At 57.7% G+C, this 14,978-nt stretch overlaps 3 protein-coding genes and 1 non-coding gene across 4 annotated transcripts in view; 1 reads left to right on the top strand and 3 right to left on the bottom strand.

Annotated features, from left to right (window-relative positions):
• Window positions 1-514: 514 nt before the first annotated feature.
• Window positions 515-586, top strand: PTSG_20105. The gene has a single exon. It is a non-coding gene; the product is annotated as a tRNA-Asp (tRNA).
• Window positions 587-4,284: 3,698 nt separating this feature from the next.
• PTSG_05096 (uncharacterized protein) lies at window positions 4,285-11,627 on the bottom strand. Its single transcript, XM_004993626.1, has 18 exons — window positions 11,240-11,627; window positions 10,903-10,975; window positions 10,557-10,782; window positions 10,262-10,323; window positions 10,043-10,112; window positions 9,737-9,867; window positions 9,573-9,617; window positions 8,713-9,312; window positions 8,335-8,436; window positions 8,067-8,134; window positions 7,734-7,835; window positions 7,458-7,546; window positions 7,152-7,221; window positions 6,801-6,982; window positions 5,850-6,552; window positions 5,502-5,610; window positions 4,720-5,315; window positions 4,285-4,525 (listed from the first exon to the last, which is right to left on the bottom strand). Exons 1-18 carry the CDS (start codon window positions 11,617-11,619, stop codon window positions 4,354-4,356), a joined length of 3,780 nt encoding a protein of 1,259 aa, XP_004993683.1. The 5' UTR covers window positions 11,620-11,627; the 3' UTR covers window positions 4,285-4,353.
• Window positions 11,628-11,959: 332 nt separating this feature from the next.
• PTSG_05095 (uncharacterized protein) lies at window positions 11,960-13,939 on the bottom strand (the record flags this gene model as incomplete). Its single annotated transcript, XM_004993625.1, has 1 exon — window positions 11,960-13,939. One exon carries the CDS (start codon window positions 13,937-13,939, stop codon window positions 11,960-11,962), a length of 1,980 nt encoding a protein of 659 aa, XP_004993682.1.
• Window positions 13,940-14,575: 636 nt separating this feature from the next.
• PTSG_05094 (uncharacterized protein) overlaps window positions 14,576-14,978 on the bottom strand; it is a 6,961-nt gene continuing 6,558 nt past the window's right edge. Inside the window, exon 18 of the mRNA XM_004993624.1 lies at window positions 14,576-14,978. This exon is cut by the window's right edge and continues 102 nt beyond it. Within this exon, the coding sequence (XP_004993681.1) occupies window positions 14,712-14,978 (267 nt within the window). The 3' untranslated portion in view covers window positions 14,576-14,711.

Raw genomic sequence — 14,978 nt, 5'->3', positions numbered from 1 at the left:
TCTGTGTCTGTGTGTTGCTGGCAGATGAAGGAGTGGTTTCAGCACTTTGGCTGCGTCCAGATCCACCACCGCACGCAACCGTTTGCGTTTGCGGTGCTGTCGTTGCTGCTGCTGCTGCGAAGGAAGTAATGTAATGCGATGTGATGTTGTGATGTGACAACGCGGCACTTTGCGAACTTGTGTGCGTGCACACAGCCAAATTATTGCTGTGGATGTTCGTTTGGTGGTGCTCCCCTGTGTGTGTGTGTGTGTGTCTCTCTCTCTCTCTCTCTCTCACACACACACACACACACACACATGTACACACACGTACACATGTGCTGTACTCACAAGGTCGCCGCCACCCATGATTGGTTGTCGCTGTTGTCGCTGTTGTTGAAGGGGAACAGGAGGAGACACAGCGAAAGAGAATGAATGGCTGTTGTTGTTGCACGATCGCAGCAGTTGTGTGTGTGTGGTTTTGTGGGGTTGTTTTGAACAGAGCAAAATTTCCCTCTCGCAACAAGCAAGGTTGTCTCCAATAGTATAGTGGCTAGTATCTCCGCCTGTCACGCGGAAGACCAGGGTTCGATTCCCTGTTGGAGAGCATCTGTTCTTTTTGTCCCCTTTTCTTTTTGCTGTTTATTCCACTTGCCCTTCCTTCCTTTTAGCCTTTTGCTTCTCCTCTCGAGTCCTCTGTTTCATTCCCCAGCTGGCTGCCTCCTAGTCTTCACTCCCCCACAACAGCACAGTCATACAACAATGGACCATGTTGTATCTTGTGTCTTGTATTTTCCGCTGTATTGTGGTTGCCTGGCACTCGCCCCGTGTTCGCCTCTTGTCCTCTCTGTGGATGTGACATCTTGCGGAAATGAAGAAATGACAAGATACTCTCTCTTTCTTTGGTTCTTTACACTGGCCTGCCCACGACGGGAGATAACAGCCGTGGATGAAGGGATGAGCACGGAGAACAGAGCAGATTCTAGAGAAGGTAAGGGCAAGAAACTCAGAAAGGAATGTGCTGTGGCACGGGTCATTGCACAAACAAGATGAGGAGATGGAGCAGGGAGAGTTAACAGACCACAGCCCGACAGCCCATCCCACAGCACCACGAAGCGTGGCACAATCAACATGTTGTCCACAACAGAACGCAAAGACATAATAACAGGGCGCATGCATGCATGCATCTATACATGTGCACTGTGCACACGAAAGCACGTGTGCATGCGCGTCCTAATAGCAACGACTCAGCCCAACTCGACGCTAGGAGCAGTCGAGCGCTTCTGACGATACAGCGTCAGCGGCAGTGGCACGCGTGAACGTGTCCAAGCACCAGTCGAGTCGCGTCTGTTTGTGCTGTGCACCAGCTGAATGGCTTTGGTCTCCGGGACGGCTGGCTCGCGAAGCGCCATAGCAGTGGCCAACCCAATCGCCCATGTGCCACATTGTTGTCGACGGGGTGGACGGGCTCACGTCCTTCTGGCCATACCCGTGTGAGTTCATCGCCCTGTCAAGTGCATCACAACAACAAAGGGCAATGCGGTGCGTGTGAACGTGAGATGTTGTTTGTATGTTGAAGATCAGACATTGCTACTTGCAGCAATGCGAGCTACAGACCTGCAGTGTCTGCACTGAGCAACATGATACGACACACACACACACACACATACACACACACACACACACACACACACACACACACACACACAGGACACACACACACACACACATGTGCACTGTGCACACGAAAGCACGTGTGCATGCGCGTCCTAATAGCAACGACTCAGCCCAACTCGACGCTAGGAGCAGTCGAGCGCTTCTGACGATACAGCGTCAGCGGCAGTGGCACGCGTGAACGTGTCCAAGCACCAGTCGAGTCGCGTCTGTTTGTGCTGTGCACCAGCTGAATGGCTTTGGTCTCCGGGACGGCTGGCTCGCGAAGCGCCATAGCAGTGGCCAACCCAATCGCCCATGTGCCACATTGTTGTCGACGGGGTGGACGGGCTCACGTCCTTCTGGCCATACCCGTGTGAGTTCATCGCCCTGTCAAGTGCATCACAACAACAAAGGGCAATGCGGTGCGTGTGAACGTGAGATGTTGTTTGTATGTTGAAGATCAGACATTGCTACTTGCAGCAATGCGAGCTACAGACCTGCAGTGTCTGCACTGAGCAACATGATACGACACACACACACACACACACACACACACACACACACACACACACACACACACACACACACACACACACACACACACACACACACATGGTGCCCACCTCGGCCCGAGGGAGGCGACGTGGTCCGCATACCGCTCCAGCAATACGCTCATTGGAGTCTGAATGGGGAAGTGCGATCCAAACAGTCAAGTGACACGCACACATGATGGTGGTGCGAGAGTACGACATGAACGCAAGTCACCTCACGAACTGCGGTCGTGTGCATGTGTGTGCGTGTGTGTGTTGTGCGTGCGTGCGTGATGTGTGTGTGTGTGTGTGTGTGTGTGTGTGTGTGTGTGTGTGTGTGTGTGTGTGTGTGTGTGTGTGTGTCAGTGCGCTTTGGGCAGACCTGGTCTGAGCGAGTAATGGGGTCGGTCAACGCCGCGTCATCTATCTTCGATTCCCCGTTCTAGCAGTTGCCAAGTCGCGTGAAGGAACAGTTAGTCAGAGCGCCTGTGTAATATCTGCCGCACTGCACCACTGGCGAGAGCTTCGCTCGTCCACCCACACAATCACAACTTGTGCAGACAACACGCTGATCTGACTCACCGCGATCGGGAACTTCTGAAGGAATTCCTTGGCTCTGACCGGGTATGAGTAGTGACGACGAAACGTCTCACTTGCCCTGGCACTCATCAGGTGGTCCGCGCGCACCCACGCCCGGGAGAACGGGGTCAGGACACCCGGCGATGGAACACTTGCCCTACAGCCAGCAGCACGGAGAGCAAGTCTCAGTCGTGAGCAATTTAGCTGTCAACCAGTGGATGCAGTCCAGTGCAGTGGGTGCAGTCCAGTCTGAACAAGCAGTGTCGCACACGTGCATGGAGCAATACGAGCGTGCAAATGCCTGCATGCACACACACACACACACACGCGCGCGCGCGCACACACGCACACACACACACACACACACACACACACACACACACACACACACACACACACACACACACACACACACACACGCACACACACACACACACGCACAGTATCACATACGCAAACACTTCTTACACGGATGCCTGCAAGCAGGCACAACGCACGTCAATGCGCGCACATGCACGCACCTGATCCAATCAAGCATGAAGCGTCTCCCAACTGCGTCGTTGCGAACGATAAAGACCCCAGCATTCACAGTCCAGACCTTGTCGGGCAGCTTCTCCACTGGCACATGCAGCCAGTGGTCTGGCTCAGCGTTCTCCTGCTCCTCATCGAACATCTGCGTGATGCTGTCGCAGGACGTGACAGATGGAGGCGGCGCCACGTGCGCGTGCTTGCAGTCGGCGATGAACTGCACAAGGCGCTGGAGCTCCTGTGGCGGGAGTTTCATGCCTTGGAATCGGGTGGAGACCGGGTGCAGCGACACCAGCACGGATGCGTGGGGATGGCGTGCCAGCACGTCCTCCACGCGGATGTCGAGGTTGGTGTGAAACGCGTCCAAGTCCGTGAACATGATCGCCTCGAGGGAGCTGCTTTGTGGAGAAACGAACATGTACTCCACCACAGACGCGCCCTTGAGCCAGGACCCCGAGAGACGAAGTCTCGAGTAGATTTGCTGTGCATGGGATGCGTTGTGTGCTGCGCGGTTGGCGGTTCGATGCAGCAGCTCGTCCACCTCGTCATCCGTGCTGGTGATGCCCCCAAGTGTGTATGCGTACCCGTGCCTATCAGCATAAGCCTTCATGTTTGCACGCTTGGCGTCAACGAGCCGCGTGGCAGGGTGCTGGAACGTAAAGTGGCCGTAAGAGATGAGTGCGACGGCAGGCCCGTCTTGCTGTGGTTGCTGCTGCCCTTGTTGGCGACGCTGGCTTTGTCGGCGGCGCTGTCCTTGTTCAGTTGGCCGTTGTTGTGAGCGCCGTTCACCAGCACTGGCGTGGCTGCCGGCGTTGCTCGCACTCCTCTCATACACAAAGCTACCCTGTCCTGTGTGCGCAAGTGGCGCCCGAGCCACCATCACATCGCTTGCAGCCCGCTTCAGGCTCAGCGCCAGCCACCCAAGGTAGATTGCGATGCACACTGCCACCCCAACACTCATCACATTCCCTCGCATCGTTGTGTTGTTTTGTCGTCTCTCAGAAAGAAAGAATGCTCTTCCAGGTTCGTTTTGCTTGCAGGCAAACACACACGAAAAGTCGTTCCCACGAATCAAATCATGTCACACACGTGGCGGCAGTGCAGGGAAGCAGGCAGCGAGCAGGTTGTGGTGGGGACGACGGCAATCACGTTCCGCCGCCATGACAGCACGCAGAACCGGCGGCACAAACGTGTCCGGCTGCCGCGAGGGCTGCAATTCTACACTCTGCTGCAGATCACCTGTGTCCATGACCCTGAAATTCGACAGCGAGGAGAGCACACGGCCTTGGGGTAAGTGTCTGCGTCACGACAACCCAGCAACGGCAAACACACCACACACACTGTTCTGCACACGCCCGCTGCTCTGCATACACGCCATACACATGTAAGTGCACAACACGCACACACACACACACCACACACACGCACACACGCACACAAAACGTACAGCACAACGGCAGCAAGAGTGGCGTTGGTGAAGGGCGGTGAAAGTGCCTGCACATGCTGGAGACAAGTGGCTGACAGCTCGCTCAGACCCTGGAGGAGGTGGCGCGGAAGTGGTTGCTGACCGCACTCTGCACAGTGCACCCCCACAGCAACAGAAACACGGTCGTCCTCGTTGCAGTCGCCCCATGCCGCGCCAACCACTCCAACATCAGCGGTCCACCCTGCAAGCACACGCGCTGCCACTGGAGCAAGCGAACGCATTTCGCGCCACTGCCCAGCATTGTGGGAAGTGGTGCTTGCACGTTTCCCTGCAGACACCCTGCACTGTAGCGCCCACACCAGCAGCCGCAGCGGAGCAGTCGTCCCCGCGAACGATGGACACGCGCGCACAGCATCAACAGCACCCGAGCGCTTCTTGCCGCCCTGCTGCTGTTGCTTGTGTGCCGCCACCACCGCGTCGGCCGCAAACGCCAGCACATGCGCATACCACATGCTGTCAAACTTGCCACCATCAAGTTGCGCGCACGCGTGAATCAGCAAGTCGATGCCATGCTCCCTGCCACCGTTCGCCAGCCGCTGAGCGTGGACGATCACACGCTGCGTACAGATCAACAGTGCCGAGGACAAGCATGAGATCACGGACACGACAACAGCGCCAATGGTAGTAAACATAACAACTGGCCCGCTCAGAGAACAGGCCGATAGCTCAGCATGAGCAGGCGTGGGCACAGGAAGGCACGTGTGCGTTTCACACATGTACACAGTCCAGGTGAACACGCTCACCTCCACTGGCATCAGTGCTTCTACCGCTTTGGGAGACAAGGCCTCGCTGTCTGAAGGGCTGCCCAACAGCGGGAGGAAGAAAGCAGCAATCTCCCGCATGGTGGCCGACCTACACATGCACGCACGCACACAGATGTACACACGGGACACGATGAATGGGAACGGCACACCTCAGGCATGCTGCAATGGCTCGTTCACACACAGTTACAGTGACAGCGATGGGGGCTCAATTTGCACACCGGCTACATGTCAACCAACCACGCAACAAGAAAGGCGGTACGAGCGACAGAGCAGTCACACACACACACACATACACACACACACACACATACACAATGTATGCTGCACCTGCGCTTTGCGAGATGGCGGCACACAGCGGCGAGCTGCAGGGCGATGTCATCATGGGCTTGAGCGCCACCAGTGCCATCACCCGGTGGGGTGTCCATGCGTCCGTCCCCAAGCAGTGCCGCGCACAGAGCAGTGCAAGGCACACGCCATGTCGTCGGAACAGCACCCCTAACCGCCAGCGCACACACGAGCGCGGCCGTATTCACATCAACATGCGCGGCTGGGCGTTTTTGGGCTGCAGAAACCAAACGCATACACATGGTCGCCACCTCATCCTCAGACACAGCAGCGGCGTGCGCAATGCTGCCGGCGACCCGCAGCCACGCGCGTCCGAGCACGAGCGCATCGACCCCATCACCGCAACGGGCAGTGCGGAGACAGTCGCCGGCAAACCCAATGGTGGCGTCCAGCGACGGCAGCAGGGCCGCGTGGTGTGACAGCATGAGCCCAGCGGTGGTGAGGTGTCGCGAGATGCTCTGGGTCGATCGCTGCACATGTGTGTGCCGCAACCACGTGAGCCGTGGCGTGACGAGAAGCGACGAGTCTGCTGCATCAAGATTGCCAGCCATGGCCGTGGCGAGCGTCGTTGGCGCAGGGGCGTGTTTGCCCTCCTGCCACCGCACCAGCACGGATCGTGGCAGTTGGCTGGCCTCGTAAGCCAGGGCGCGAGTAATCAGCCCATCAGGTGCAGTGGCGACAGCAACTGCGTTGCCCAAGGCGAAGAGAGAGAGAGAGAGTGTGTGTGTGTGTGTGTGAGTACGCGTGTGAGTGCGTGAGTGAGTGTATGTGAGTGAGCGTGTGTGCATGAGTGCGTGCACATGTCATGTTTGTCTAAATGCGGTCGCATGCGCGTACATGCGTGCATGTGTGTAGGCGTTTGTCTGTGGGTGGAGGGTCAAGGTGCAGAGAAACACTCAAAACAACACAAACACAAAAGGCGTATGCCCGCACCAATGCTGTCGACGTCAGCGAGGATCTGCTGTGCCATTGCTGTGGACAGCGGCGCCCACAGCAATGGCGATGGCGACGACGATGATGGATGGAGGGGCCGGATGCAGCTGGGATGGAAGCGAGCAAGGTTGATGTACGCAGCGCGGCGAACGGACAAGGGCCTTGATGCCGCCGTCTTGTCCCTGTAAAGAACAGAAATGATAGAACGGGGTGGGGTGGGGTGTTGGGCATGAGCGACATTGTAACGTCACTGCACAACCAGCCGATTTCAACAATGACCACGACAATTCAGGCAATTATGTCCTGTCAACACATTCCCCACAGCAGGTACTGAGCATGCGGTGGACGCACCACAGCCAGTCCAGCGCAGCCCTTCGCTCCGGGTCGTCAAAGTCAGCGCTCTCCGGCTCATGTTCACTCGCTAGACAGAGATGAGATGACGACGATGATGATGAAGAAGAAGAAGATGATGATGATGAAGATGAAGATGATGATGATGATGATGGTGGTGGTGGTGGTGGTGGTGGTTGCGGTGGTGGTGGTGAGGTGTACGTACATAGAGAAGGGTGAAGCATGGGTTAAATGAGGTGGAATTCATCGAGTAGAAGGGGCATAGCTCAATCACGGTGCAAAGCGCCAACATCGCGAACATCTCACGTGAAAGCTCGTCGAAGCGGTTGTGCACAGCACCGAAGAGGTGGCAGGCGGCCGCGGTAGTGAGCGGGTGGTCACCGCAATCGTCCAGCCTTCAAGGTCACAAGGGGATGCATGAATGAGCGCAGAGGTAAAACTGAATGACGGAAAAAATTAAGCACACACATACACACACACACACACACACACACACACACACACACACACACACACACACACACACACACACACACACACACACACACACACACACACACACACACACACACACACACACACCACGATGAGAGGGCGCGGAGGGTTGAGCGTGGGTCGAGCCTGTCGGTGGTGCAGAGATTGGCGATGGATCGTAGCGCCATGGCCTGCACGCTCGGCTCGGGTCTGCCGCCACACAGTCGTCGGGAGTGACGGGCGGATGTGAAGGTAGGTGTAGTGGGCATAACAACAAGTGTGTGCGACAACGGTAATTGTGTGTGTGTGTGTGTTTGGTGACATCAGTAATTCCGTGTGGATAATGACAACAAGCGAGGGGGTGTTGCCCGTGACGATAGATGGCATGAGTGGAGCCAGAGCAGCAGGTGGATGAGACACATCAACCACAACCACACGTACGATTGAAGGTGCGCGTGTGCGACGGGAAGGAGCACTTGGACGCTCGGCCGTTGCGGATGCATTGTGAGCTGCAGACGCACACCCAGCACAATCGTGACGACATGCATGAGCAAAGTTAAACAAGAGGGTCTCGCAGCAGGCTTTAACACGTCCACACGTCCACACACACACACACACACACACACACACACACACACACACACACACACACACACATACACGCACACACATCACATCACATCACAGCTGCAAGCAGGCCAGTGCGCACCTTGACCAGGGCGTGTGCGCGTGCCAGTGTGTGGGTGAGGGGCGGCGTGGATTTCGCCGTCAGCGTCTCGTCAATCAGTAAGCGATACAAGGACGGGCGAAACTGCACAACACAATGTAAGTACAATGCAAGCACGCACACGTACACAAACACACATACAAGCACACGAGCGCAAGCACAGGATCAGCCACAGTGAGCGCATGAGACGCATGAGCGTGACATTCAATCCTAGGTGTGGCTCGCTGCGACCAGTTCACATATGGCAACCACAAGCCCACGCAAAGCAAGGCGTGTCAACGCAAGGCCAGGATTGCCGACATTTCTTCGCCGGATGACGACATTTGCAATTATCTCCAAAGGCACGACACCACCCCTGACCTGCAGATGGGCATCCGAGAGGGAATGGAGCATGCTGATTGCGAGCGGTTTGGTGAGGTCGTCTCTGGCAATGGACATGGCCACACGATGCGTGATGTGTGCAGCAGCCGTGGTAGTGCTCAGTGCAGGCAGCGTATGACACAACGCCACGCGCAAATGGGCACACGACGTGTGCTTGAGGGCAAAGCACGTGCACAGCATGTGCACGAGGTTTGAAGTGTTGGTGCTGGCTTGCTCGGGCCGCTGCTTGCTGCCACCCCCGCGCATTGCACGCGACGAGGCCTCCTCAGCGGCCCGCATGACACGTGTGGCATCAGCAGCAGCCAGAACACCGCACTCGCGCGCTGCAAAGCACAGCAGCACCGCACCGCCAACCCGGACGGATGGCGCGTGCTGCTTTGATGACGATGCCGGTGGCAGGACTGCAGCACCGGGCCATTTGTGGAGGAGCAAGACATCGCGAGCCATTTGTCCAGCACCACGCGCCACGGCGCCCTCCTCTACACCCGCACGCTGCTGCTGCTGCTGGTGTTGCTCGTGTGCGCGTGCGTGTGCGGTTGGGAGTGCAGTGGTGATGAGCGCCAGTCCACGCTGAACAATCTGCAGACGACACCACAGAGGCCAAGCGCCAATTCGGTGGTGAGCGGAATGGCTGTCAAAGTGGATCGCCAGCATGGGTGCGTGTGTGTTTGATTGTGACGCCGCGGTGCAAGGTGTAGGGTCTTTTTTTGTTGTTCTTTGGGTTTGTGTGTGTGTGTGTGTGTGTGTGTGTGTGTGTGTGTGTGTGTGTGTGTGTGTGTGTGTGTGTGTGTGTGTGTGCGTGTGTGTGTGTTGGAAGGGGTGCGACGGCACGATATCACCTTGGCCGCTGCCGACTGCACCGGTGCACGCTCGTGTGCCAGACCCTGCAGCAGAACAATGCACAATGTGCATGAGGGCTTGTGTGTACAACGGTGATGCCGTTCGCACGTGTGTGCATCCCCACAACGTGCGTGTGCAAAATGAGTGCATGCGGGCCACTCACGCGCGTGGCGGCAGCAATCATCATGGCCAGACACTCGATGCGGCCGAGGGAGGAGGAGAGCCACAGTGCGTCCACCCCACGGGCGAGAGATGCACACAAGTCCAGAGCCGGTGCAAGGCTGGACGGGTGACCTGGTGGCAACAAGCAAACGGAAGGCGGGCCACAGCAGTCGGATGAGAGAGGCCGCTACGGCGACGTGCGTGATGGTAGTGGCAAGTGCGCAACCACGACGACAAGGACGACCGCAACGCAGAAACGAAGATGCGCTGTGTGTATGCCTTCAAGCAAGTTGGCGCAGGACCGTACAGATGAGGAGCAGGGTGGATACAGCTTCGATGTCGCGTGCATCCACGGTCACGGTCGTGGTCGGCGTCACCTGCAGTCAGCAGTGGATATGGAGATCATGAGCTGCGCACGAGACGAATGGTCTTGATTGGATAGTTGTGCTAACGACCACATGCTTCCCACTCCTGCCCATGCCACTGCATATTGTCATGGAATACACACACACACATGTGCACGCACGTGTTGGAACAAGGCGGTGGGAATGTGGGTGCCACGTGGCAGTTGCGACAGCCACCGCAGCCCTGCAGGTGAGAGAGAGAGTGTGTGTGTGTGTGTGTGCAAGTGTGTGTGAGAGAGAGTGTGTGTGTGTGAGTGAGAGAGATAGTGAGCGTGTGTGAGAGAGTGTGTATGTATTAAGTGTGAATTGGGATAAGTGTCACCCAAGCAGGCAAAGGGGCAGAGTGTTGATGCGCAAACACAGGCACATAACGCCCAGTACACAAATGCAGACATGTGACGAAGATGGCATTCACACCTGCTTGCTGTATGCGAGGGTGCAGCAGGTCTCTAGTTTGCAGCGTCGAAAAGTGCGTGAGGATGGCGTGTATGTGCAGGAGCGCGCTGGGGTCGGCCTTCCATGAGAAGGCCATGTCACAGACGTGCTTGATCAATTCTTCACTAGTGTCGGGTGTCTCGTCGGGATGGGAGAGGATGGATGCACAGCACGCGCGCACAAACACTTCCCCCAGATCAAAGTACGCCTGCAAGCCAACCACATGCGAATCAGCGTGGAGATAAGTGTACACGTCAATGCACACACGAGGTTTTGGAGCACGGCCATGTTGGATCAAACGCAGTGGCGTGCAGTGATGTGGACTGACCGCTTCACCGGCACGGATGTACTTGTGGAAGATGATACGAAACATTGGCATCAGCGTGCCAAGAAGCATTGCTCTGCGTGCGTGCGTGTGTGTGTGTGGCATGGGATTACACATGCTCGTGTGTGTGTGTGCGTGGCATGGGATTGCACATGCTCGTGTGATGTGTGTGTGTGTGTGTGTGTGACAATGCGCATGCTCGTGTATGTGTGCGCGTGCAAGCGAGCCACGTCAGGCTTCCGTATGCGTGCAGTTCTGCAGTCAACGTTGAGCCAAGGTCCTGCCATTGCCAACACGTAAGACGTTGAAGCATGAGTTCTCCCTGCAAACATGCACTCACGGTGTTTGCTGGGCCAGTGGCGGGTAGAATGCTGACGCCAGGCTGCAGCGCTGCACAAACACGGCAGTCAGGGGGTGTGCCTCTGCCGCTGCATTCTCCGGCGAGCCATGACTGCTGCTCTGGTCGTCTGCGTGTGCATCTGCTTCGTCTTGTTGATCAGTCGTCAGGAAGCCTAGAACCGCGGACACGGCTGCCGACAGCTGCACTGGATCTGCCACTGCGGCCAGCCTTGAGCACAGTTCCTTGACTGCCGCATCCCTGGCTGCCTGCTTCTCGGCGTTGCTGGCGTGAACGCACGCCGGCATCGGCAATGCGGGCGGCCACCCCAGTGCCTCAAGCAGTGAGGCAGCTGTCGTCGTCATGCTGCCACCGTTGTTCATCGCGCAAAAATAATTTGCCTGTCAACGAAATGCAAAGAAGCGCCACACCCCGTTGAGTACAACCCACACGGCCAACGACCCACTCGAGCGCCACACCCCCTTTCGCTGTCTCAGCCCCTCGCAAGCAAACGCAGGTCTCTCTCTTGTATGTGGCCTCTGTTTCTTATGGTTCGTTATAATGAGGTCTTGAAGTCAATGAAGTACAGTCAGATTGTCACGGTACAGGAGAAGGAAGGGAGGGAGCAGCTGCGATTGATTGCAGTGCCATTGTCCTATTGTCTCATCTCGTCCACACACACACACACACACACACACACACACACACACACACAGGCGTGGGCTACGCTCGATGACAGCAGGCGATGACGCGATGCGCCAGATGGTGCAGGGCTTCGCTGGAAGGGAAGTTGAAGAGGGCGGCGCTGGCAACACCGCACGCGCGGCTATCGATGACGTCTGTGCCTGCTGCTGATGAGACATCATGCGGGCCGTGCGCAGACCGTTCCCCACCGCGCCGGGCCATGCGAAGCTCAAGGTCCCGCTGGACGCGGCATGCGTGCGGCATGAGACAAGCAAGCGCACGAAGCCCGTGCTCGTTGACATCGGCACTGCGCCTGTGCAGCTGAAGGGCCTCCAGCAGCGCCAAGGCGGCGGTTCGCGCCCACCTCGGCACAACCGTGGCGTACGCCGGGCTGAGCCAGGTGTCATTCTCGACTTCAATCTCGCTGCCAATGTCGCTGTCAACATCATCATCATCATCATCATCATCGTCTTCGTCCCGCGCAGCTGCGACAAGGGTAGCCATGCACTCGCTTGCAGTTGTCACGACGGCCGCGTCGTCGACGTGGTTCCACACGGCGTCCCTCACGGCGTCCAGGCCGCCCGCTTGGATGACGTCCAGGGCGCTGACAGTGCCCCTCCGCGTGAGCTCCGCGACCACCTTGCAGCCGGCATGCTGGATGCCGCTGCGCCGCGGGTGGCGCTCCATGGCAACGACCACAGCGGGCAGCCCACCCGTGTGCACGACACACGTGCGCAGCTCTGCGTGCGCACGCACTAGCACGTCCAGCAGCTGGCACGCGTACTTCTGCAACTTGGGGTCGCCAGGAAACTCCAACATCGCAGCCACGGCCACCGCGGGAAAGTCCAGCATCACCTTGTGCAGGATGCCGCTGAGGTCGAGCAGCGCCGCATCAACCGTTGCCGTGGTGCTGTACACGACATCCCCGCAGTAGAAGGCAGCCACATGCTTGAGGATGAAGCAGCCCAGCCGCTGGAGCAGGCGGCGACCAGGGTGCACGAGCATGACGGCTGTGATGACGTCGATGGTCGGGTAATCGGTGGTGAGATAGGGGACGGTGCGTGCTGCATTGCGGCGAATACAGGTCGCCAGTGCCTGCAGCGCGTTGACCAGGGCAAGAGGGTTTTGGACGGACTCATGAATGGCGCGAACAGCCGCGTGTATGTCCTGGCGGGCATTGGCTCGGTCAAGCCGCGTGTCACTGCTTGTGCTGGGCAGCGTAGCCACTGCCGCGATGGGCGTGGGCGGTGGTGTGAGGACAGCTGTCCGAGCGTGCATCGGCTCCGAGTGGCTGCCTCGCATGCTGGCCATGGACCCGAGACGAGCTGAGCTGCTGGCAACCCTAGCGACCTTCGAGCCAGCATCGCCCTCGTCGTCTGCGTCGTGGGCGCTGGCCGTGGCGAGGGATACATCGTCGTCGTCCTGGGTGCCATCTTCGTCATCGGACACGGCAATTGGCGCTTCCGGCGGCTCCTCGGTGTCGGTAGATGCCCCCAGGGAGGGGCCCAAGCCTGCGTCGTATCGGCGAGCAGTCCGTGCGTGGGGGCTTCGCTCCGTGTTTGCCGCCAGCTGTGCGAGGCCAGTGATGGTGTACAGGAGATGCTCTGGTGGTGAAGGGTCGCGATCACACGTCCAGATCAAGGTTCGGACTGGCATGAGTGAGAAGACACAGCGTGTTGCTGGGAATGAAAATTCCGGGCACATCTGGAGTAACACAACGGACTTCTTGGACTTGAAGATGAGCTGCAGCTCCTCATAGGTGTTGAAGACGGCGTCTGTCTTGGTGCCAAAGCTGGTGGTGCCCAGGATGATGATGAGATCTGCGCTGTGGATGGCATCGCGGGCACGCGCAGCGGCAGCTGGGTCGTTGCGGCGAGTCGGACTCAAAGTAACGCTGCTCGTTGGTGAGTACTCGAGCAAACCACACCGCAGTGCGTGCGCTTCGTCTGCAGCCTCCTTGGCACAGTAAGAGATGAAGGACGCCGGCGGACGGCTGTCGAAGGCGAAGGCATCAGCCATAATATTGTGTGTTGGTGAGTGAGGGGTTGGGGGTTGGGGTGACAACAGAGACGAAGAGGGAAAGAGGGCGTAGAAAAAAATGCCCTGTGATCCCCGCGATCCCGCAGAGCGCGGTGCTGCTTCCACAACCGACCCTATTGTTGTTCTCGTGAACGCTGCATGCCTGCATTTCTGTTTGTTGTTGTGTTCTGGCGTGGACCTCGGAGATTTCTCAGAATCCGTGCAGTTCAAGGAAAGCGCCTGCAACTGCAGTGATGTGACGTCATCATCGTGACACGACTTAACATCGCGGCTCAAACGTTTGGTTCGTGAAGATTGGCGCCCGTTGGGCACTGCGTGTGAAGCAGTTCACACCGCACTGGTACATTCGGGGCGGCATGGCATGACTTTGCACCCGCGAGGCCTCGAACACCGACTTGCAGTGGTTGCCGCAAGCTCGCAAGCACATGCAACCAAGCGAAGATGCGCTCACCACACCGAGGCAATACAACACGGTATTGCACTCGAATGCAATTCCAAGAAGCAAGTTCGCAACCTCGAGCCTAGCCAGCTGTCTCTCCACCACTGTTTGTGTTCACATAAATCGGGTACTTGACATGACCAAGTTTCGAGAGACACAAGCCACCGAGAAAAGAACCAGCAACGCACGTTTACTGCAACCCACACAAGAGGCAAGCAACAGCGGTGCAATGTGCACGCAGCAAGCAACCACGCACACATAACGTCGTCATTGACACACTCGAGCCACTCCTCCTCTCATTGTGTCTTGCAACTACAGACGACCGCCCTGATGCCTTGTAGCCTTGTTCTTCTTCCTCTGCCCCTGTACACCGTTACTCCGCGAAGATCCACCAACATCGCGAGTGCCCGGCCGTCGCGCTGTTGCTGCTCTTGCACCATCCTTCATCGCCTTCTTGTTCTTGGCCCCGCCCCTGCGCTTTCGACGCGTCTTCTTGCCCTTGCCCTTGCCCGTGCCGTGGTGGTCTGCCTTGGCTGGACTGGTGCCCTCCACCTGCTGAGCAGCGCCACTGCTGTGCTC

Source organism: Salpingoeca rosetta (genome assembly GCF_000188695.1).
Source record: "Salpingoeca rosetta unplaced genomic scaffold supercont1.12, whole genome shotgun sequence".
In the NCBI taxonomy this organism is placed as follows: Eukaryota; class Choanoflagellata; order Craspedida; family Salpingoecidae; genus Salpingoeca; species Salpingoeca rosetta.
Note: the sequence above shows the minus strand (reverse complement) of the source record. Positions and strands in the feature narration are given on the sequence as shown.

What these genes read in the sequence shown, in the direction of transcription:
- PTSG_05096 (XM_004993626.1), bottom strand. Translation starts at nt 11,619, where the DNA reads ATGAACAACGGTGGCAGCATGACGACGACAGCTGCCTCACTGCTTGAG. An exon ending in TGATTGCTGCCGCCACGCGC is followed by an intron (nt 9,618 to 9,736) that starts GTGAGTGGCCCG and finishes GTTCTGCTGCAG; the next exon opens with GGTCTGGCACACGAGCGTGC. An exon ending in CGCCATCTCGCAAAGCGCAG is followed by an intron (nt 5,611 to 5,849) that starts GTGCAGCATACA and finishes GTGCATGTGTAG; the next exon opens with GTCGGCCACCATGCGGGAGA.